This window comes from Centropristis striata, chromosome 16 (assembly GCF_030273125.1).
Source record: "Centropristis striata isolate RG_2023a ecotype Rhode Island chromosome 16, C.striata_1.0, whole genome shotgun sequence".
In the NCBI taxonomy this organism is placed as follows: Eukaryota; Metazoa; Chordata; class Actinopteri; order Perciformes; family Serranidae; genus Centropristis; species Centropristis striata.
Genome location: NC_081532.1, coordinates 12,955,675 through 12,974,995, shown reverse-complemented (window position 1 = coordinate 12,974,995; position 19,321 = coordinate 12,955,675). Strand labels below are relative to the sequence as shown.

General features: G+C 38.6%; 1 protein-coding gene across 1 annotated transcript; it reads left to right on the top strand.

The window, feature by feature from the left end:
- Window positions 1–3,397: 3,397 nt before the first annotated feature.
- On the top strand, window positions 3,398–7,548 carry foxi2 (forkhead box I2). Its single transcript, XM_059352558.1, has 2 exons — window positions 3,398–4,313; window positions 5,827–7,548. Exons 1-2 carry the CDS (start codon window positions 3,707–3,709, stop codon window positions 6,423–6,425), a joined length of 1,206 nt encoding a protein of 401 aa, XP_059208541.1. The 5' UTR covers window positions 3,398–3,706; the 3' UTR covers window positions 6,426–7,548.
- Window positions 7,549–19,321: the final 11,773 nt, after the last annotated feature.

The window sequence follows — 19,321 nt, the reverse complement described above, 5'->3', positions numbered from 1 at the left end:
GTAAAGTACAAACATATCAGCATCAAAATGTAATGTAATGTATGTTTTGTAAAGATAGGGCTCACAACTTAATATGCTGTTATGAGGTTTAATAAATAAATAAAAAAGTCTAATCACTTTAATTGATCGTGTTCTTATGCTAAATTTTGACCTGAAAAACTAAAGCTGTCAGCTAAATGTAGTGGAGTAAACACTAGAATATTTGCCTCTAAAATGTAATGTATAAAGTTACATTAAAAGGAAATACTTAAGTAAAGCACAAGTACCTTAGAATTGTACTTAAGTACATTACTTGAGTAAATGTAATTAGTTACATTCCACCACTGATAGTAGCCATGAAAGTTTTGTATGTATATAATGTGTATATATATTGTAAGCCTATATGTTGAGCTGCTGTGACGACTGAATTTCCCCACTGCAGGATAAATTAAGTCCATCTTAAATTAGCTCCACCGTCTCACAGCTATTAGAACTTTATCCTGGTTCTTCAAGTCACTTCTCTATTGGTATAGCTTGGTTTGGGCAAAGGTCTATGGGCTCCGTGTACCAGGCAAGGTTATTATAGTTAACAAAACTAACAAAATAACGAAAACTAAAATTGAAAAAACATTTTGGTTAACTGAAATAAAAATAAAAACAAGAGTTTTTAAAAAAACGATAACTAACTGAAACTGTATTGTGTGGTTACAAAACTAACTATAATTATAGTGAAAATGTCCTTAGTTTTCGTCTTTGTCAACTTTTTTCATACATAATTCAGTGCTTCTATTTCAAAATGCAGGAACACATGGTAAATGTGTTTACTGAGACTGGGATGTCTACACTTCAACCAAAATACAAAACACCCAGAACTGTAAGACTTAAAAACCTTATTGAGGCTAAGATGGATAAACCAAAGGAAATGAACACACATACCCATTACAAAAAAATTAAAACTAACACTAAAACTAATAAAAACTAAACTAAAACTAAGCATTTTCAAAAAATAAAAACTAAACTAAAACTAGCAAACTCACTCTAAAAACTAATTAAACCAACTGAATTTGAAAACAAAAATTCACAACGAAATTAAAACTAAAACTAATGAAAAATCCAAAACTATTATAACCTTGGTACCAGGACCACCAAGTGTCTGTGAGGGGTGCCAGGACCATCATATTTAAAAAAAGAGGCACAGAAGATTTATTCTAAGTGTCAGTAGAGAGAACTAAAGGCAAAAAAAGGGTTTTCATTGTCACCTCTATGACTGCGAGGTCCTGTGCAGGGGGGGTTTGAGGACTTATAGAATTAAACTTTAATTTCAAGATTTAAGTGCTGTGGAGAGTTCAGAGGGGCAAACTGTCAGGAGGACTATTTAGTCGGTCCCGGCCGGCCTGTCTGTGCCCAGCCTCTGTTCACTTCTTCCAGGCCTTGCACTCTCCTCTCAGTCCCCAGACCTGCCATCCTCAATCCATCCACTAGATGTCCTCCGACCCTACCAGTCTATAAACTTTCTCACCTGTTTCCACTTTCCCTCATCAGCCTGGCAGTTTTTAACCAGCCCTTTTCCACACACTCCTTGTCCCTTGTGAGTGTTGCCCTGTGCCACCGGCCAGTATTTTATAGTATTGTGACGCCCAAAGACCCACTGGTGTAAATATGATGAAAGGCCTAAAATTAACATACTTTACATAGTGATCTGATAATTATTGACCAGTTGCAAGGGAGTCATTGTTCAGTGTAAGAGTTTATCAATATTTTTCTGATACAGTATGAGAATGTGACTGATGTCATTATGGTTTATAAGGTTGTTGTTTTTTTATCACATTTGATATCAATTTAATATGTTTTCTGCCTTTCCCAAAAAGTTTTTAAAACATCTTTAAAGGGCTTTCGAAACTGACTTGAAATTAACGAAGAAGAAAAAAAAAGGTGACAAGGTGTGCTCAGTTTGGTTCAGTTTAATGAGCCCACTGACTGCTCTGTGCTTCCACATTGTTCCTTTTTTCCTTCCACTGTTTCTGGCTCTATAAATGTTGTCATGCCTGCACTTTTTGCAGTGCAAACTAAAGCAAAAATGTTCATTTGTATTAAAATTTGCAAAGACTGAAGAAAGATTTTGGCTAGTTAAAGTCCCCTTAAACTAATCATCTCATTACCTTAACCGAGGAACTCATGTTTGGAGTTTGTCTGTTTGTCAACAGGATTATGGAAAAACCACCGGACCTGTTTTCATGAACCTTGTGGAAGTATGCAGCATTGGCCGAAATTACATTTTGGAGCAGATCTAAATGGCATGCATTCACATTTATTTATTATTTTTTCACTTTCAGTAACCCTGCCAGGAAGGGTATGGCCTTGGTGGAGATCTCTCCCTTCTGGTTTCAGAGTGTTTGGTAATTGCACAGCTATTGTTATGTGAATGGCGATAGGCACAAATTTGGGTGTCAGGTTTTTTTTTATACAGTGGCACCTAAATGTTTATTTCCTACTTTATTTTTAGGAAAATCCTTAAACACAGGCTGGACAAGAATTTTGTAAAAACAAGGCAACTATTTAGCCTAGGGGTGGGCAATATGGCCCTGAAAGAATATCACGATATTGCAGGCTACTTTTGCGATAACGATATTCTTGACGATATTACGAAATACTTAAAAAGATATAGAAATTATATGGTTTTTTTTAGTCTGTAAGTGCAAATCTCAACAGTTGCCAAACAAATAAAAAAAATGTATGAGAAAATAATAAAATTAACCATTTAGGGGTTCCGGGGGGCATATTTTAATGGCATTTTGTAAAGGAGAATAAAGGTTCTTGTATGTTTTATTTAAGGCATCTTATTTTGACAGTCTTCTTGTAAGTTCTGTGGTGGATTCTGTTAACACACTGTGCTCTTATTTTGAAAGCTGCATGTGTTTAGCTACAGAGAGTATGTAGCTTTTTGTGATTAAAACAACTTTAATTGTTAACCTTACGCCACTACATCAAGAAGTAGGAATGTTGCCAGTATCACGGTATGCATTTTTTTTAACCATGAAAAAAATATACCGATATTATCGTGAACGATACGATATGGCACACCCCTAATTTAGCCTTTTATTTAATCTACATTATTAACACAAATGTAATATTAGAAGGGTCTTGAGTATTTAATTTGATCACTAATTTGCCAAATCACACATTAAATCTACTTTACATCATTCAGAAAGCAGTCCTGTGTTTTATAAGGCCCAAATTTATTTGTAAATATACAAAAAAAAAGAAAATAGATAAAGCATTTTCTTCATCTTGACTTTGAAAGACGAGAAGAGATTTCTAGTATCACAAGTCAGAGAAACAAGAAAAAAAATGGTGTTGTAAAAGTTCTTGTTGCAGTCTGAGTGAGCTTTAATGATCACAGCCTCAGTCCCTCAGAGTAAATGTGAAGCCAGCAGCGTGTTGTGTCTCTGCAGGAGGTTTTGACAGGGGAAACATTTGGGAACCACTGACCCACTCTCTGCTGAATGAGGTGGAACATGACCACACCTCCTGTTACTCAGTGTGTGTCTATTGGCTGCTGGGAATTATCTGGTGCCTGGATGTGGCTGCTGTGAAGGGTTTATAATATTAAAACTCCCCAAACTCCTCCATCCTCTCTGACACTTGTTGCTGCTGCCTGCGCACCGCCGGGAGAGGCCACCTGAACCTCAGCCTTCAGCGTTTCCTTTGGGATTTCCCGCGGGGAGTGATGAACTCCATCGACCCTCAGTCCCATCACCAGCACCACCACCACACCTCCCCTACCGTCGGCTCGCTCCCACCCAAAGGCGCCCAGGAGGCCCCGGACATGGCCGCTGTCTACTGCGACAACTTCAGCAGCATGTACCACCAGCAGAGCCTCCAGGGCGCACAGAGACCCGCCGGGTACGGCCTCGGAGATTACGCGTCGTCTCCAAACCCGTACCTGTGGCTCAATGGGCCGGGCGTCAACTCCTCCGCATCCTACCTGCACGGCAACAACCCGGCGTCGTTCATCCCGCCCTCCTACGGCTCGCAGCGGCAGTTCATAACAAACTCACCTGGCTTCGGTGGGCCCGACCTGGGCTGGCTGTCCATCGCCAGCCAGGAGGAGCTGCTGAAGCTGGTCCGGCCGCCGTACTCCTACTCTGCGCTCATAGCCATGGCCATCCAGAATGCGCACGAGAAGAAGCTGACCCTGAGCCAGATTTACCAGTACGTCGCCGACAACTTCCCCTTTTATAAGAAGAGCAAAGCCGGCTGGCAGAACTCGATCCGGCACAACTTGTCTCTGAACGACTGCTTCAAGAAAGTGCCGAGGGACGAGGACGATCCAGGTACCGTGAACGCACCAGGAGAAAAGTTATTATTGTAAACAATATGTGACATTTAGGTACTCTTTACTCACCCCGGTGTCTCTGTGTGGTCAATTTATGTAAACAAGAGTTAAACGGACATTGTTCCATGAATCTTTAAAATGCAGAAAAAAGAAAAAAATGTTCAGAGTTTTTATTGAGCATAAACAATTGAACGTGGAATCAAATATGCCTTATAATTACTCCAGTTCCACATAAATGTATCTAAAAACACTAACTGATGACAAACTTGTTATAATTGAGGTTATTTTAGTAAATAAAAAAGCAACAAGTTATTAAAACAGTCCTTGTTGTCCTATAAAGACAAACAAACAAAGTATTGGTAGTGCAACCTTAATAAAAAAAAAAATGGGACATAATCTGAAATATAAATAAATGTAATAAAGTAATAGAAATAATAGTAATCATTTTTGACATATATTAAATTAAAAGCTGTACAAAGACAATATATTTATGAATATACAATATATACTGAGCCTTTTTTATGAATATACATTATTAATTCACACAGAATCCCAACCTTTTTTGGAATTGTCTTTGTATATTAGTCTTTAGAAATAATCCTATAATTTCATACAAATTAAGCAATTACAAGAACATTTTGAACAAAAAAGATAACACAAGGCAATGGAAGGCTTCATTCTAAGTAGTGTAAATATATCTTATTTCCTAGAAATATTGCTTGAATATTACAGTATTGTTTGTCTAGAAAATATTGCAGGTATTTACTCGTCTGAAATGTTGTTTTTAATCCACTCAGTTCAGAAAATGTGTTAATTATTGTTTTTCCCATTAACTGTTGAAAGTCCAGTATTTCAGAAAATGCTCTGACAGAAATATGAGATAAATGATAACAAATGATAACATACTAAATAAACAATTTTGTATGACAAACTGCTTAAATTATCTATGTTGACTATGTTGACAGGAAAAGGCTGAAAAATGGTAAAACTTAAAGTCATGGGGAAAAAATTATTAGACCATTGTTTTCTTAATTGTATTGTTCCTTCTAATACCTGGTGCAACTACAGGTACATTTGTTTAGACAAATATAATGATAACAACAAAAATAGCTCATAAGAGTTTAATTTAAAAGCTGATATCTAGACATTTTCTTGATAATAACCAAAATCATTAGTAAGAAACCATGGATAATGGCTAAATATCAGCTTTTAAATGAAACTCTTATGAGCTATTTTTGTTGTTATCATTATATTTGTCCAAACAAATGTACCTTTAGTTGTACCAGGCATTAAAATGAACAAGAAATTGAAGAAAACAGGGGTAGTCTAATCATTTTTTGATAAAATTATTAGACCACTAGACCATTACTTTTTAATAATGACTGTAAGTAAAAAAATATATATATTTTATTTCAACCAGACAAGATATAAAACATATTTGTTCTGTCAATGTAAACTGATACAAGAGAGAAATTAAATTGTAATATTTTATCTCTCATCTTTAATTACAGGAAAAGGAAATTACTGGACGTTGGACCCAAACTGTGAAAAGATGTTTGACAACGGGAATTTCCGCAGGAAAAGGAAACGACGTTCGGATCCGAGCAGTGCGGGAGGAGCAGCAGCGACGGCGGCGGCGACAGCGGGGGCCACAAAAGTGGAGGACAGCAGGCCGGCGATGGCGGCCTCCCTGAAGCCTTCAGACAGTCCCCAGCTCCTGGGGCCGCCCTCGCCAGAGATGGAGGCGATGAACGAGAACCACAAGAGCTCGTCGTCGTCCTCGCCGCCCGGACTGGCCTCGGCCGCTCCTTGTTTTAATAACTTCTACAGCAGCATGTCAACGCTCAGCTCGGGGGCCCCGAGCCGGCAGGGGTCCCTGGGACTGGTGAACGAGCTGTCGAACAGGAACATTACGGCCCTGAGCCCGTACCACCTCAACCACGGCGGGCAGGACACGGGGGCGTCAGAGCACAGCGAGGGCTTGCATTTCAACCGTGGAGTGTACTACAACACATTTGGCAGCGGGCAGAGCGGACAGTTCAACAGTCACTTCTACAACAGCTTCAGTGTCAACAGCCTGATCTATCCCAGAGAAGGCACAGAGCTATAGGAGCTGTTCTAGGGACTTGCTGCTCAGTGAAATCCCTCTGAAACACACAAAAACACACGTGCATGCGTTTCTGCAGAAAGGTCAGAGTGCACGCTGGGTAGCATCATAAACACAGCGCTCCCTTCACTGATCAATCCACGGAGAGATTAGAGACTTTGTTTTAGCTAAACTTGATTTAACTTGACAAGCACTCGAACACCAGCCGGAAAGTCCAACAAAAAAAACGAGCACTTATCTTTTTCCTTTTTGTTATTGTTATTATATCAAAGCTCCTACTTTGCTCTTAATGCTGAAATATACCTGCAAAGTAAGGGCACCACTGAACACTTATGTCTTTTGTAAAAAAAATTTTAAACAATCTATTTTACATTTTTGGGCAGTTTCAACAACAAAAAATCTCTATTCTTGTAGTCAAAGCCACTCTTGATGTAAATGTACGTTTGATATTTTGCCAAACCTTGCCCATGTTTCTTTAGAGCGTCCAAATTCTTACAGTTGATTACATATGTTGAAACTGCTAATTCATATTAATAATCAACACCAATCTGCCAAAGTTGCCTTTGTGAGACCGCCATTACCTCAAAACAACAATCATATGAGATGAAAGTGCCCTGATGTCAAGGGTTTACCTGTATATTTAGATTTCCAAATGCAGTAACAGTTGATTTATGACAAATATGATCCGAGATGGGGCTTGCCTTATTTTTATATCCATGTTGACTGAAACCACAGGACTAAGGCTCATGTAAATACATGTGGACTTTATAAATGTGTATTTTTGTAAATTATGAAAAAAATAGTTTGTGACTATTTATGCTATTTATGCTGATAGGCATTGTTTTTCTACTGTTCTCCGAACATAGTTTGATTTAAGCAGAAGTGAATGACATTAGCTGACAAAACGCGCCGAAAACAGTATCACTAAAACCCAGATGTCATAAATATATATAAATATATAAATATATTAAAACTATATGCTATATCATGGTTTCTCTCAGGATTCAGTGTGACAATCATTGAATGGCTTTTGTATCTATTATTGTCTTTTTTTAATCTTTATACAGTGCATACAGCTTACAGGCAGTTTCAACTGTGACTATTAATAAATATCATGTGGTCTCTATTGTATTGTCATGCATCATTTTCAAATAGGGCACCAGTGTTTTCAGGGCTTCATTATCATTTGAATGCACACCCATAAATTTACTTAAATCTCATTTATAATTACTTCTACTCCATTTCAGCTCAATGCAGCCTCATACCATCTGTATAAAAAAAAAAAAAATAAATCTGGAGTTTGTTGTGTCCCTGCAGGATTCTTCACTGTGAGTTTTAGTTGTTTAAACTTAGTGACCCTGTTATCTAGAAGTGTGTTTACAAGTGAGTTTTTATTGCAATGCCTGGCTGCAGAATTTAAGTCCCAGAGGAGGATCTAAACTAAGATTTTACTCCGTATTTATAATCAAGTATGACTCATTCATCATCTGTCAAACAAAGATTTTGCTTTTGATTATGATTTCAGACCAAGATCACTTCCAATGAAAACAATGTTAATCTGCCTTTCTTTTATCCCAGTGAGCAGGCTTCTCTCCCTGACAGATCAGTGATTAGTGTTTGATGAGTGATGTTTCTCCCAGAAGACAATCTTGTTGTTAAAGAGTCATTTACACTTTGTTTCGCTTTGCTTTCTGTTGCTGGGAAGTGTGAACAGTGTCCACGGTTGCTGCTAAGACCCTGAATGAGAGCAGGTCAAAGAGAGGCTTTTTGTAAGTAGGAAAGAATAATATCACTGAAAATTATTTTTATAAACATGAAGGATAATGATTTATTCAAACATTCTGATATCATCGTCCGGGAAAATGTGTTACACTTCTAATTAATAAAGTCCAAAGAAGTGCCTTTTAGTTAGTGAACCTGCAAAATGACCAGAAAGCAAACAATTAATTGAGAATAACAAATAAAGATTTCATATTTACATGGGGTTTAAAGCAGTCATTCTCAAAGTGCTAGGGGGTCCCTGTATTCATACATAATCCATACATTTTACCTGAAAACATAAAAGTTTACTCTAGTCTGCATTTGTTAGACTTTTAATCAGGGTTTTTTTTTTACTTCTTAGCCCAAGCAATTTGCTTTTCCACAAACTATTGATAAAGCCCATCATATTCAAGTCCTAGACTAAGTTTTTAAATTATTATTTTACAATTTATTTTAATACTTAATATATTTTTTATTGTATTTTTATTTAAAACAATCAGTATCCACATTCAATTTAAGACTGAAACAGTGTTCCTCGATATGTCTGGGGGGTATTTTTTGTGTAAAAAAAATTGGAAAATTATTTTAAGAGACATGCAGAGAGGGTCCATAGTACATGGTGGTCCATAGAGTTATAGAATAAAATATTTAAACAATAAAAGTTAAAGAATAAAATGTATTTTTTTTACCTCTCTCCATGAAATGATTGTCGCAATTTGATTTATTATTGTAAAGTGTATATCTTGTCAAAACTTTTTAAATCTATCTCTTCCAAACATACCACAATGAAAATTAAACTTCAGTCAACTTGTATATTCTCTATCTTGTAAGGGGTCATTGGTTATAAAAAATATTGAGACCTTCTGTTGCACAAGGTTCTTAAAATTGCTTATTTATCAATATTCTACTTACTGATCAGGATTTCCTGTTCAGCATTTCAATGATATTTAAATATATTTTGTAACTCAACAGAGTCTATCCCATGTTACTTTGACACAAAAATATCACAGCTGTTGTCCTCCAGTGCCACAGGCGGAGACGAGCCGCGCAGAGAGACGCTTCGGCAAAAATCAAGAGAAAAAGTTGAAGTTTGGAGGCGAGCCAACCTCCCTGCAAAGACACCACAGTTGACAGACGTCTTGATTCAGAAAGCAGTGAAACAATAGAGCTTTTGTCCCGGGTCCTTCACTCCAATCCCAATGTATCAATTAGGGACTCTCTGAAGAGAGGTGAAGATATCCCCCTTAGACCGACGGGGTTTAAGCATCTCTTTTGTCTCCATTCTCCGCCAGCGTTTGCCCCAAATTGAGAGGAGGCCATCTTGCTTTGTTCCTGCTCAGAAACGACGCATCGAGAAATTCCCTCTTCAAATATTTGCCACCCATCGTGCAGATTAGGGACAATGATTTGATCATTTATTTAGTTTTCACAGTTTATGATTCACACCATGCATGTGTTCAAGCTATTTACAGTGTTACGCCTTGAAATGGATATGATAGTGCTGTTTGTTTCGGCCCTCAGTGAATTTAAATAGTGTATAATTATAGTAACAGATGGCAAAATGTGGAAAGCAACATTGTTTCTGTCTTGTTACACTTTTATTTAGGATCTAAATGTAATTAAAGAATAAAAACCGTAATGGTCATGATTAAACAAAAGTATTTCAACTCATATCATTCACATGGTTTAATTATATATTATATTTTTAGCTCAGTTCACTAGCTTCACTGCTCGGAATATGGTCCAGTTAACATTTATTTTACTATTTTGTTGGTCTGAAATATAAGTTTCCTTGTCTCATGACCCAAATCTGACTGTCAAGGTCGAACTCGATTGTATGCATTGCACAGGCGGTCCAAAACTTTTCCACTCTGGCAAGCTGCACCAGTGCTGTCCGATGAATGGGAACCCCCCCCCCCCTGCCAAGTGTGAACTTCTCAATTAGAGGGGATCCACTGACCCAGGCTCTGTTTGATCACCTTCTTTTTGCGCCTGGAACATCAGGCACCCAGTCCTAATTTGGCACCCGTACGGCTCTATCGGGTGACATTTTTGAAAAGCGGCATTGTTGGTCTGGCTGGGAAGGAGGTTGAAGGTGGGAGCGTGGGTGCCACATCGAGGGGGTGACTGTATACTGTAGGTTCATGTCCTAAAACGACCCCACAGGACCCCCAACCCAAATTGTTCCCCTGATAATGGACAGGGAACAGGTGACGCCTCGCTAATGAGAAACATCTTAGGCAGCACAGAAAGCAACTGTTTGGTCTTATCAGCATGTTTCACGTGAAGGGCTGGGGATCAGCTTCATCAAGGATCTCTGACTGTGATGTTAAACAAGGACAGCAGAGTGATGCCGTGTCAGACGAGTGGCTCCTTTCAGGACACAGGCGTCGGTCAAACCAGGACAAATTAGATTTTCATCAAAGTTTGAAATGTTTTGTTGTTCAGAGATGATTAGATCCAGTATATGCAGATACAGAGATTCAGAGATACTGAACAAAACTTTGAAGATAGTATCAAACTTGCAGTGTAATCCTCATTTTGTACTGATTATAATAACATTAAACTTTACATTAAGTTGGATCCAAATGGGGGAAAAGTAACACACACATATGCTCACTGCAACTGACATTACCAAAAGATTCAAAAGTTAAAATTGGTGAAATGAGAAAACCTGGTCGATGCCGTTTCAGAAACAGTTTGAGGTTCATTGTTAACTTTTTTTTGTCCCAGTGTGCTGGTGGACAAGTGACCCTGACTGACTCCGAGGTGTCTCATCTTGGGGGAATGGGATGCTCTTGCCGGCTACAGCCCTAATTTATTATTAAGCCTCAGAAAATGATTTTTTTTTTTACTTCACTGCAACTCCTTCGCAAACAGGTTAAAAAACACATCTTATTAGCATGTAATTGTGCAGAGCTTTGTGTTTCAGTCACCTGCATGTCATTATAATTATTACCCACGCCGAGGGGTCATGTTTTCTGTTCAGTTTATTTGTCTGTTTTCCACAAGATAATGGAAAACTGCTGGCCTGGTTTTTTTTGTAAGAAGAACCCTTTAAATCTTTGACCTAATCAGAATTATGTTGACCACATTGCAAGACGGGGCACAGTCATCTTCTAGTCATCATTTTAAAATCATTATTATACACTTGTTGCAATTCAACAGGTAAGTACAGGTTTTAAATATCTTAATATTACCATGTAACTGCAACATTTGCTATTAATTTTCAGTTTAGAACGTTTTTTGCATGCCACCACCCTCTCTTTCTCTTTCTACACAACTAAATAATTTATTAAAAGTTTTAAATACCTTAAAATAGTTGCTTTAAATCACAGCAGACTATTAAAAATACCATAACCATTACCATGGTTTAACAGATCCATTTTCAAGCAACTTTGTACAGTTGAGCAATATGTCTAAAAACAGTGAAAATATATGACATAAAACAGAAACAATGTGCTTTAACAGGCTGGTCTCATTCGCTGTTCATAGTTGTACCTATATGAAAAGTAATGTACTTTAATTCATAGATAATCCATGTGTATGTAACCTGGAGGTGCAGCTTTTAACAACACATATTGACGGTTATTGTTAATGGGCTCAGGGTGAGATATAAGCAGGAAGAGAACAAGGCAGTATAAAGACCAAAAAAGGCCGTTTAAGGTGGTGGGGAGGGGTGGTGAACATAGGACTGTGACTGACAAGATTGATGATTTTGTCCTCTGTGAAACCAAAAGTCAACTTGTCATTTTAAGGTTACTTCAGTACACACATATGTCACCTATTACGTCACTTCCCTTGTCTTCTGTTTAACTGAATCTACTAGTTATGCATGGAAAAATGTATTTTAACTTAAACTCTGTTCCATTTTTTGTTCAGTTTGCTGCCTTAAGTTAAAGTAAAAGCGACTGTTTCACACCTTTAGATCGGTCATATTTCATAAGATATCGTACGGCATATGTGAATATGTTTTCATAGGACATCATGAGGATACATTGACTTCAACAGTCAGTTTTAAACAGTGGTGGAGTAGCATCCAATACTGTATTGTAAAACAGGTAAATCCCACATTGAAAATGTTGCTTATATGAAGGTACACAGTATGATCAGAAAAATGTAGTTTACATATCAAAAGTAGACAAACTCTATCCAGAAAAAGGGAATGTTAACAATATTGCATAAACTGTTTAAACAAAATAAAAGAAGTAAAGAAGTGGAAGAATGAGAGTGGGGGTGTGTGTAGGAAAACATCTTGATGGGTTGTGTCCGGGAAGGAGATGGAGGGTGGTGGTTGGTGGGGGGTGGCTCGGGGGGGTCCTGAGTATGATTTGATCCTGGAAGGCTCAATTAAGTGGTTCGTTTACCCCTCGTGTGGAGCTGGTGAATTGGAGCCAGGTCAGCTCCGGGTTGAGGTGTTGTTCATTATTTTTCCGCCTGTCGGATCCCATGAGCGGCCGCTGGAGACGGTGGCTGCTCGGCGGCCGAGGAGCAAAGGGCCTGCCGGTGGGGTACGTCAAACACACTCAAAGCCTCTCCCCTTGCCTGGGGGATTATGATCAACAAAGCATGTCCCACACCTGCACCGGCCAGCACAATGGAAACTCCGCGGGCCAATGGAGACGCAGGGAGAGACCAGTTATTAGAGTCCCCCACCAATGAAATGGATTACATTAACCCCTTCTGTTGTTCTTCCTCCCGGAGCTTAAACATTGAACTGACAGACTCCACATCCCATTGAGAAAAAATCCCAGTAACACTTTGTTACAACAGCTTTATTCCGGTTTATCCACCAATGGGGAAGTATTGTGTCTCCACTGTTAAACTGTGTGATGACTTGGTGAAGTGTTGTAAAGTTGTTCTTAAACTTTGTAAAGTCACAAACAATAAGTAGTGTTAGTAAAATCAACCAAAGTACTGAGGAAGTTATTAAGAACAGTATTTAAGAGTGGCGCAGACATCTTGGTACAAGTTATAACTACAAAACATAAAAATACAGATAAGACGACACAAAACTACACTTAAGAATTAGTAGGAGACAGCTTTAGAGGTTGAGGCCGACTGCTGAGCGTTTAATTTGGACCTACAAGGTGTTCTCAGTGTGTGAGGGTGGAGTTATTCAATAAATAAGTCTGTTGTCTGGCCAGGAAGAGTAATCACTGGGTCTTATAGTGATACTCCATCCCACAATGCATTGTTACCTCCACCAAGGAGGTTACGTTTTCATCTTGGTTTGTTTGCTTGTTTGTCAGCAGGATTACGGAAAAACTCCTAGTTCGATTTTCATGACACTAAGTGAAAGGGTGGAACATGGATCGAAGTAGAACCCATACCATTTTTAAGTTGATCTGAATCTGAATCAATCACTTTTGTTAACAGTACTTAGCCCAGTCACCAACAAAATATGTTGTCATTTAACACTATAGCAAACCACAAATCAGTTGATAGAAAATGTTGGAGTTTTTGTCAGGTGATGAAGCGATGTGATATTCAAAGTTACGTACGTAGATCCCCAACCCTGTGAATGTGAGAGGAGGTGGATTGCATCAAGCAAGTCAGGAATGTTAAACAGGTAGGTCAGTGTTTGTGTTTCGTCCAAAAGTAGTGTTTTTTGTGTCCTGTTGTTGACAGTTATTTGCATTTGGAATTAATGTATTTCTAAGCCTAATACTGTTTTTTTAACCTAACCATAACCATGTAACTTTATTTCATATTTAATAAATTTGTTTTAAACAGTGATCCACACGTGTCTCTTGGTTAAAAAAGTGATTCTCACATGTTTAAAAGCAGTCATCGTGTCACCATGACAACAGTTTTTGCAGTGGTTCAGAAATGTTTGCATTAAACATATTTTTGGCAAAATGTGAAGATATATCATATGTAACATATCTGCTTTGCAAAAAAAAAAAAGGATTGCATTGCAAGATAGAGCCTCTGTGCTGCATTCAGTGGTGTGAAAAAATAGTTTTCCAATGGAGAAAATTCACATGAACAACCAAGTTGGAACATTAACTTTTTTAGAAGTGCATGCCTTGGTCGAGATCCACTCTGAGTGCCCTGCTGGTCTGAGTATCAATTACTTTTGGGTCTTCATGGACAATGGAGACATTTGTAACATTACATTTTTTGCATTTAGTATCATAACAACATTTTTCTTCGGAACCGTAACCCCTGAGAAACCAGGGCATGTTTCTTGGTTGCTTTTTTGCATCCACAGAAACGTATCAAATAATTTCTACAGATTCTCTATTGTCCATCAGTTTGTTCCAAAAATTTGCATTTTTCATAAGCCCTTGTTGAGCACATGCAGGAACACCTGCTTGGCACAACACTTGTTTTGAGATGACAATGCCAAGCTGCCATATTTACTGTAGATCCGTACAGTAGCTCCACTGACTCAAAATATCAACATAATGTAACAAGTTAGTATTTTTTGCCAACTGATGTTGACAATGAATTCCGCCTTAACTTACCATGTGTTAGGTCTGAATAGGCCTCAGAGCTAGGGACATTTGCTTCACAATAATTAATTAGAGCATGTCAGATGGGGATACATGACTTAAAGCCAGAATATGTATATGTAATAGAGAATATATGCTGGCAAACGAATCTGTCCCTGTATGGTAAAATCACTTTGGAAATGCAGTTTGTGGCTAATAGACACAGCATGTCTCTTTAAGCTAATCATGCTTTATCACTCAGTGTAATCTGCTCAGGGTAAGAGCATCATCTCATCATGTCCACTTCAATTAAATGTCATTAACTGCACCATCAAAGTGTGTATGCTGTATCATGTTTTTTTAACAATATGTTGTTTGATTTTTCACGTGGGCATGAATCACAAAAGCAGCATGCTTCCCTCCCTTCCAATCGGTCACAAACTAAAGTGAAACACACAAATGATCATCAAATATCATCTTAAAGGTTCCATTCGTACAGATTTAACACCATACCACTAAACATACATTCCATCCAGCCATCTTTTCTGAAAGCACATAATTCAAATGATCATTTTCAATATAATGTATAAATGGTTCCCATACCTTTTTGAAAAAGGCCATATTTTACTTCCTTTAGGATGTACTGGTTATCTTTTCCACTGAACGACAGCAGGACATTTCTCTCAACAATCAATCTATTTGAGGTCTGTTTAAAAACATCACCAACAAAAACCAGGCCATTAGACATCTTGTAGTGAAAGGTATCTGGCTCCTCCGCCACTGCAGGGCCCTACGTCTCAATCTGGACTCTTCTCTGTCGTTCCCCAGTGGTGGAACAAATTTACAAACTCCATCCGATCTGCTGCGTCCCTCACAATCTTTAAGAAGAGACTAAAGACCCAGTTCTTTACTAAACACCTTTACACATAATCTATACAGATGGAAAAAAGAAGCACTATTTCACTGTCCTTATGCACAACCTGATAGTACCTATAGTCCTAATCGACTCAAAGTTAACCCATGACACTGATTCATGTGTTGTCTTTTGACTTCATCTTAATGTGTTGCATTAACTCTCAAATGCACATCACTTTGGATAAAAGCGTCTGCTAAATGACATGGTAGAATTGTAGAATTGTAGTAGGCACAGCCCAATAATCTTTTTCTTCTCTGAATATAAAACGTACCTGAATAATTGTACCCAATGGGGTACCTGAATAAATCCTTTCCCTCCAGCTGATATAAGGACATAAGGATGTAGCTGCTGTATGTATGGATGATGTATTTTTTTATAATGTTGAAATGTCTCTTTACTTTATTGAGTGGTCTGTTAATTGTTTTTATTCCTTTATTAGAGTGCATGATTTATAAATATAGCTGCGGTTTTCATTTGTCAAGCTTTCCAATCTCATGAAGATCTAAGTAGGATATTCATCAGGGACACTGTCTCAGAAACATTGTCTCTATTTAACTTTAGTCACACGGAGTTAGTGTTTCCCCCCACTGTACCTGGATACACTCAGAAAATGAAAACTTTAGTTTCAAGGGGTAACCTTGGAGATAAAATCTCTACAGCAGTGTTAACTTCCCTCCAAAACTCACTTACTTTTAACACAGTCCCAAAGACAGTGGACCTGAGACCTCATTTCCTGACTACAGTTGTTGGATGCAGTCAAATTTTAAATTAACAGTATGTAAAATAACTAACACCTTGTGTCTGATATTAACAAAATTAAATTATTGTCTGTTTTTATTCTTATTTTTTGTAAAGCACTTTGTGTTGCATTTTTATGTGAATATGTGAAAAGCGCTATATAAATAAAGTTTGATTTGATTTGATTTGATAACAGATGGGTTCAGGCACCCTGTAATTCACCAAGTGTAATCTCCATCTCCAGACATTTAACCTTGATTCAGGAGATTCTGTGCAGCCAGAGGATAGTAGATCATATATAAGAGACTCTTGACCTTTGCCAATAAAGTGATGTGTCATGGTTTCCCATGGAGTGTGTATCCTGTGCTGTGTTGGTTTAGATAAGAATATTCTATATTCTCAGTGTCCCGTTTCTCAAACTGTATCAACAAGTAAACAGAGTTGTTTGCCCATAACTGTGCAGCGGTAATGTAGCCTGTGAGTGTGTTTGGGGTTTGTTTCAGATGTGTTTTGGAACAACAGAGCAGGAGGATACTCAAATATTTTCGACCAAGGAGGGTGTCAGTCCCCAGGGAACTCGTCATGGACGAATTAGACCGAAGCTCAGAGGAATGCACGTTGCTGCCCTCGTCCTCACCCCCCCCTCGTCCCCTCCCCACACACACACACACACACACACACACACACCGCCTCCTCTCTTTTCTCCTTTAATTGGGCCCGTTTCCTGGCACCTCTCCAGATCACACTGTCACTTTACACTGCGTAATAAGCTATTAGCCCCGGCCGGACCGGGCTCGGCCACCACCCCTTGCTAATCGACATGGACATGGTCATTGTGTGGGACTGGGACTCGGGACAGCACAGTCCGGCTATTGTTATTGCCTGGACCTCAGAGCCCTGGACACCCACACCCCGGCTCACAGAGGGATGAGGGGTGAGGAGGAAAGGAGGTAAACAGAGGAGGAGATCAAGGAGAGGTGAACTCACTCTCACTGCCCCCTAGGACACAAGAAAACAAACTGTAACACCTTTGGTTCAGCCATTGTGCTTTGGCAAAAATATGACTTTCTGCCGCGTCCCAAAACAATAGAGCACCTGTTAGAAAATTAAATCTACCCATCAGCAGCAATTAACACAACAATTCACCTTTAATATGCATCATACACCACATTCAGAAATGCTGTTTAAAAGTTAGAAATTTAGATGAACTTTTTTTTGGATCACTAATTACATTCTTTAGTCTTTGCAGTACCTTATTGCAGGGTTAACAACGAAAAAAGCAGATTACAGACACAATGTTCAAAATTAAATTTGAAGGACACCTAAAACAAGGATAGGAGTCTATATCCATGCAAGTGGCAATTTTATTCAACTAAAATATAGTTAGAAATTTCAAAGCACAAATTTGAAGCTCAAATCTCCCAGTCCACAGTTAACTGTAGATATTATAGACTGTTATATTTTGTTAAGTTCAGTTTGTCTTTTACCTTGAACTCTTTTTTCTTACATGCCTCCACTGTGAATAAAGAATCTAAAAACAGAGATTCTGTGATGAATTGAGGTAAATGGGGGCCAATTTTCCACCAGTAAAACTATATTAAAAAGTTGATTTAAAAACTCATACAACTCTGCGATACAATACAAGTCTCATCGATCCATCCAAATGTTCACTAATTACCAAATATATGCATTTATGTTCAAATTGCTGCTAAAATTCATAGTGGAGGTATGCACAAAAAAGTGTCCTTCCATGCTATATGAATGGTAATTTTGGCATTTTGTGCACATTCTGGCAACCTTCGATACTGCTGATAAAAATAATTTAACAAAAGTGTACTGCAGTGTTTCACATATTTGTGCACGACAGAATCCTGCAGTGTTAATTTCGTGCAGACCTTTGATCAAAATGTATTTTATGAGTACAGCTTTGCTCTGCATGATGGGACTGAGGAGGGAACCTTCCTAAACCTTCTCTTGAACAAGTCCTGACACCTCCAGGCAGAAAATTAAGGGGTTAGACGAGGCCTTGGCGCTGCAGCCTGTCTGAGGAGCTAATACTTGCACACAGCCTTGGCAGGGAGGAGGACAGAGCTGTATTTTATGCTGGGGATGTACAGACTTCACGCACATCGCCGAGTGTCAGTGTTGTATTTGTTACCAGGTGGAGATTCTAGACTTGTGCTGCCGCAGAACTGATATACGCGCAGATAAATCAAACGTGAGGAAGTCTGTTGATAGGAACAGTGCTTAATTACCCCGCTGGAAACCCAAATAGCAAAGTCTTTTTTTAAGGTTTTGTGTTTCGAGATATCAAAGATGTCAGAGTCTGTTCATGTGTGTTTGGAGGAATGCTGCAGGGGACGGAGGGCAGGCTGGGACAGAGCTGTGAACAGGTGCATGATGGGTGGGAGTGGATTGGAGTGTGTGTGTGTGTGTGTGTGTGGTTGGATTTTGTGGTGGGGGTGGGGGGTCTTTACTTACACAACTTGAACTAGACACTTGAGGTCTTCAATGAAACGTGTGTCATACATGAAAAGCAAAAATGTGTTTTTGTGTAAATGTCAAGCCAATTTCTATCTATCTATCTATCTATCTATCTATCTATCTATCTATCTATCTATCTATCTATCTATCTATCTATCTATCCATCCATCTATCTATCTATCTATCTATCTATCTATCTATCTATCTATCTATCTATCTATCTATCTATCTATCTATCTATCTATCTATCTATCTATCTATCTATCTATCTATCTATCTATCTATCAACCCCCAACCCACTCACACACACACACACACACACCCTTCCTGCCTCCACCCTCTAATCCAGCCCCCTCTGAGCTCAGGGTCCTGGGTAAAGGTTCATCCAGAGGGCGGAATCAGCCTCCATGGCAAAGTAAGAGCTGGGGGGGCATTCAGTTAAGTGGGAGAGGAGGGGGAATGTGGTGGGGCGTGCATGAGTTTGTATGTGTGTGTGTGTGTGTGTGTGTGTGTGTGTGTGTGTGTGTGTGTGTTTTGAGGAGAAGGGTCTGGGAGGGGCT

Excerpts from the sequence above, each read along its gene's own strand:
- foxi2 (XM_059352558.1), top strand. The coding sequence starts at position 3,707 with ATGAACTCCATCGACCCTCAGTCCCATCACCAGCACCACCACCACACC. Across the intron at positions 4,314-5,826 it reads GAGGGACGAGGACGATCCAG|GAAAAGGAAATTACTGGACG; the intron begins GTACCGTGAACG and ends CTTTAATTACAG.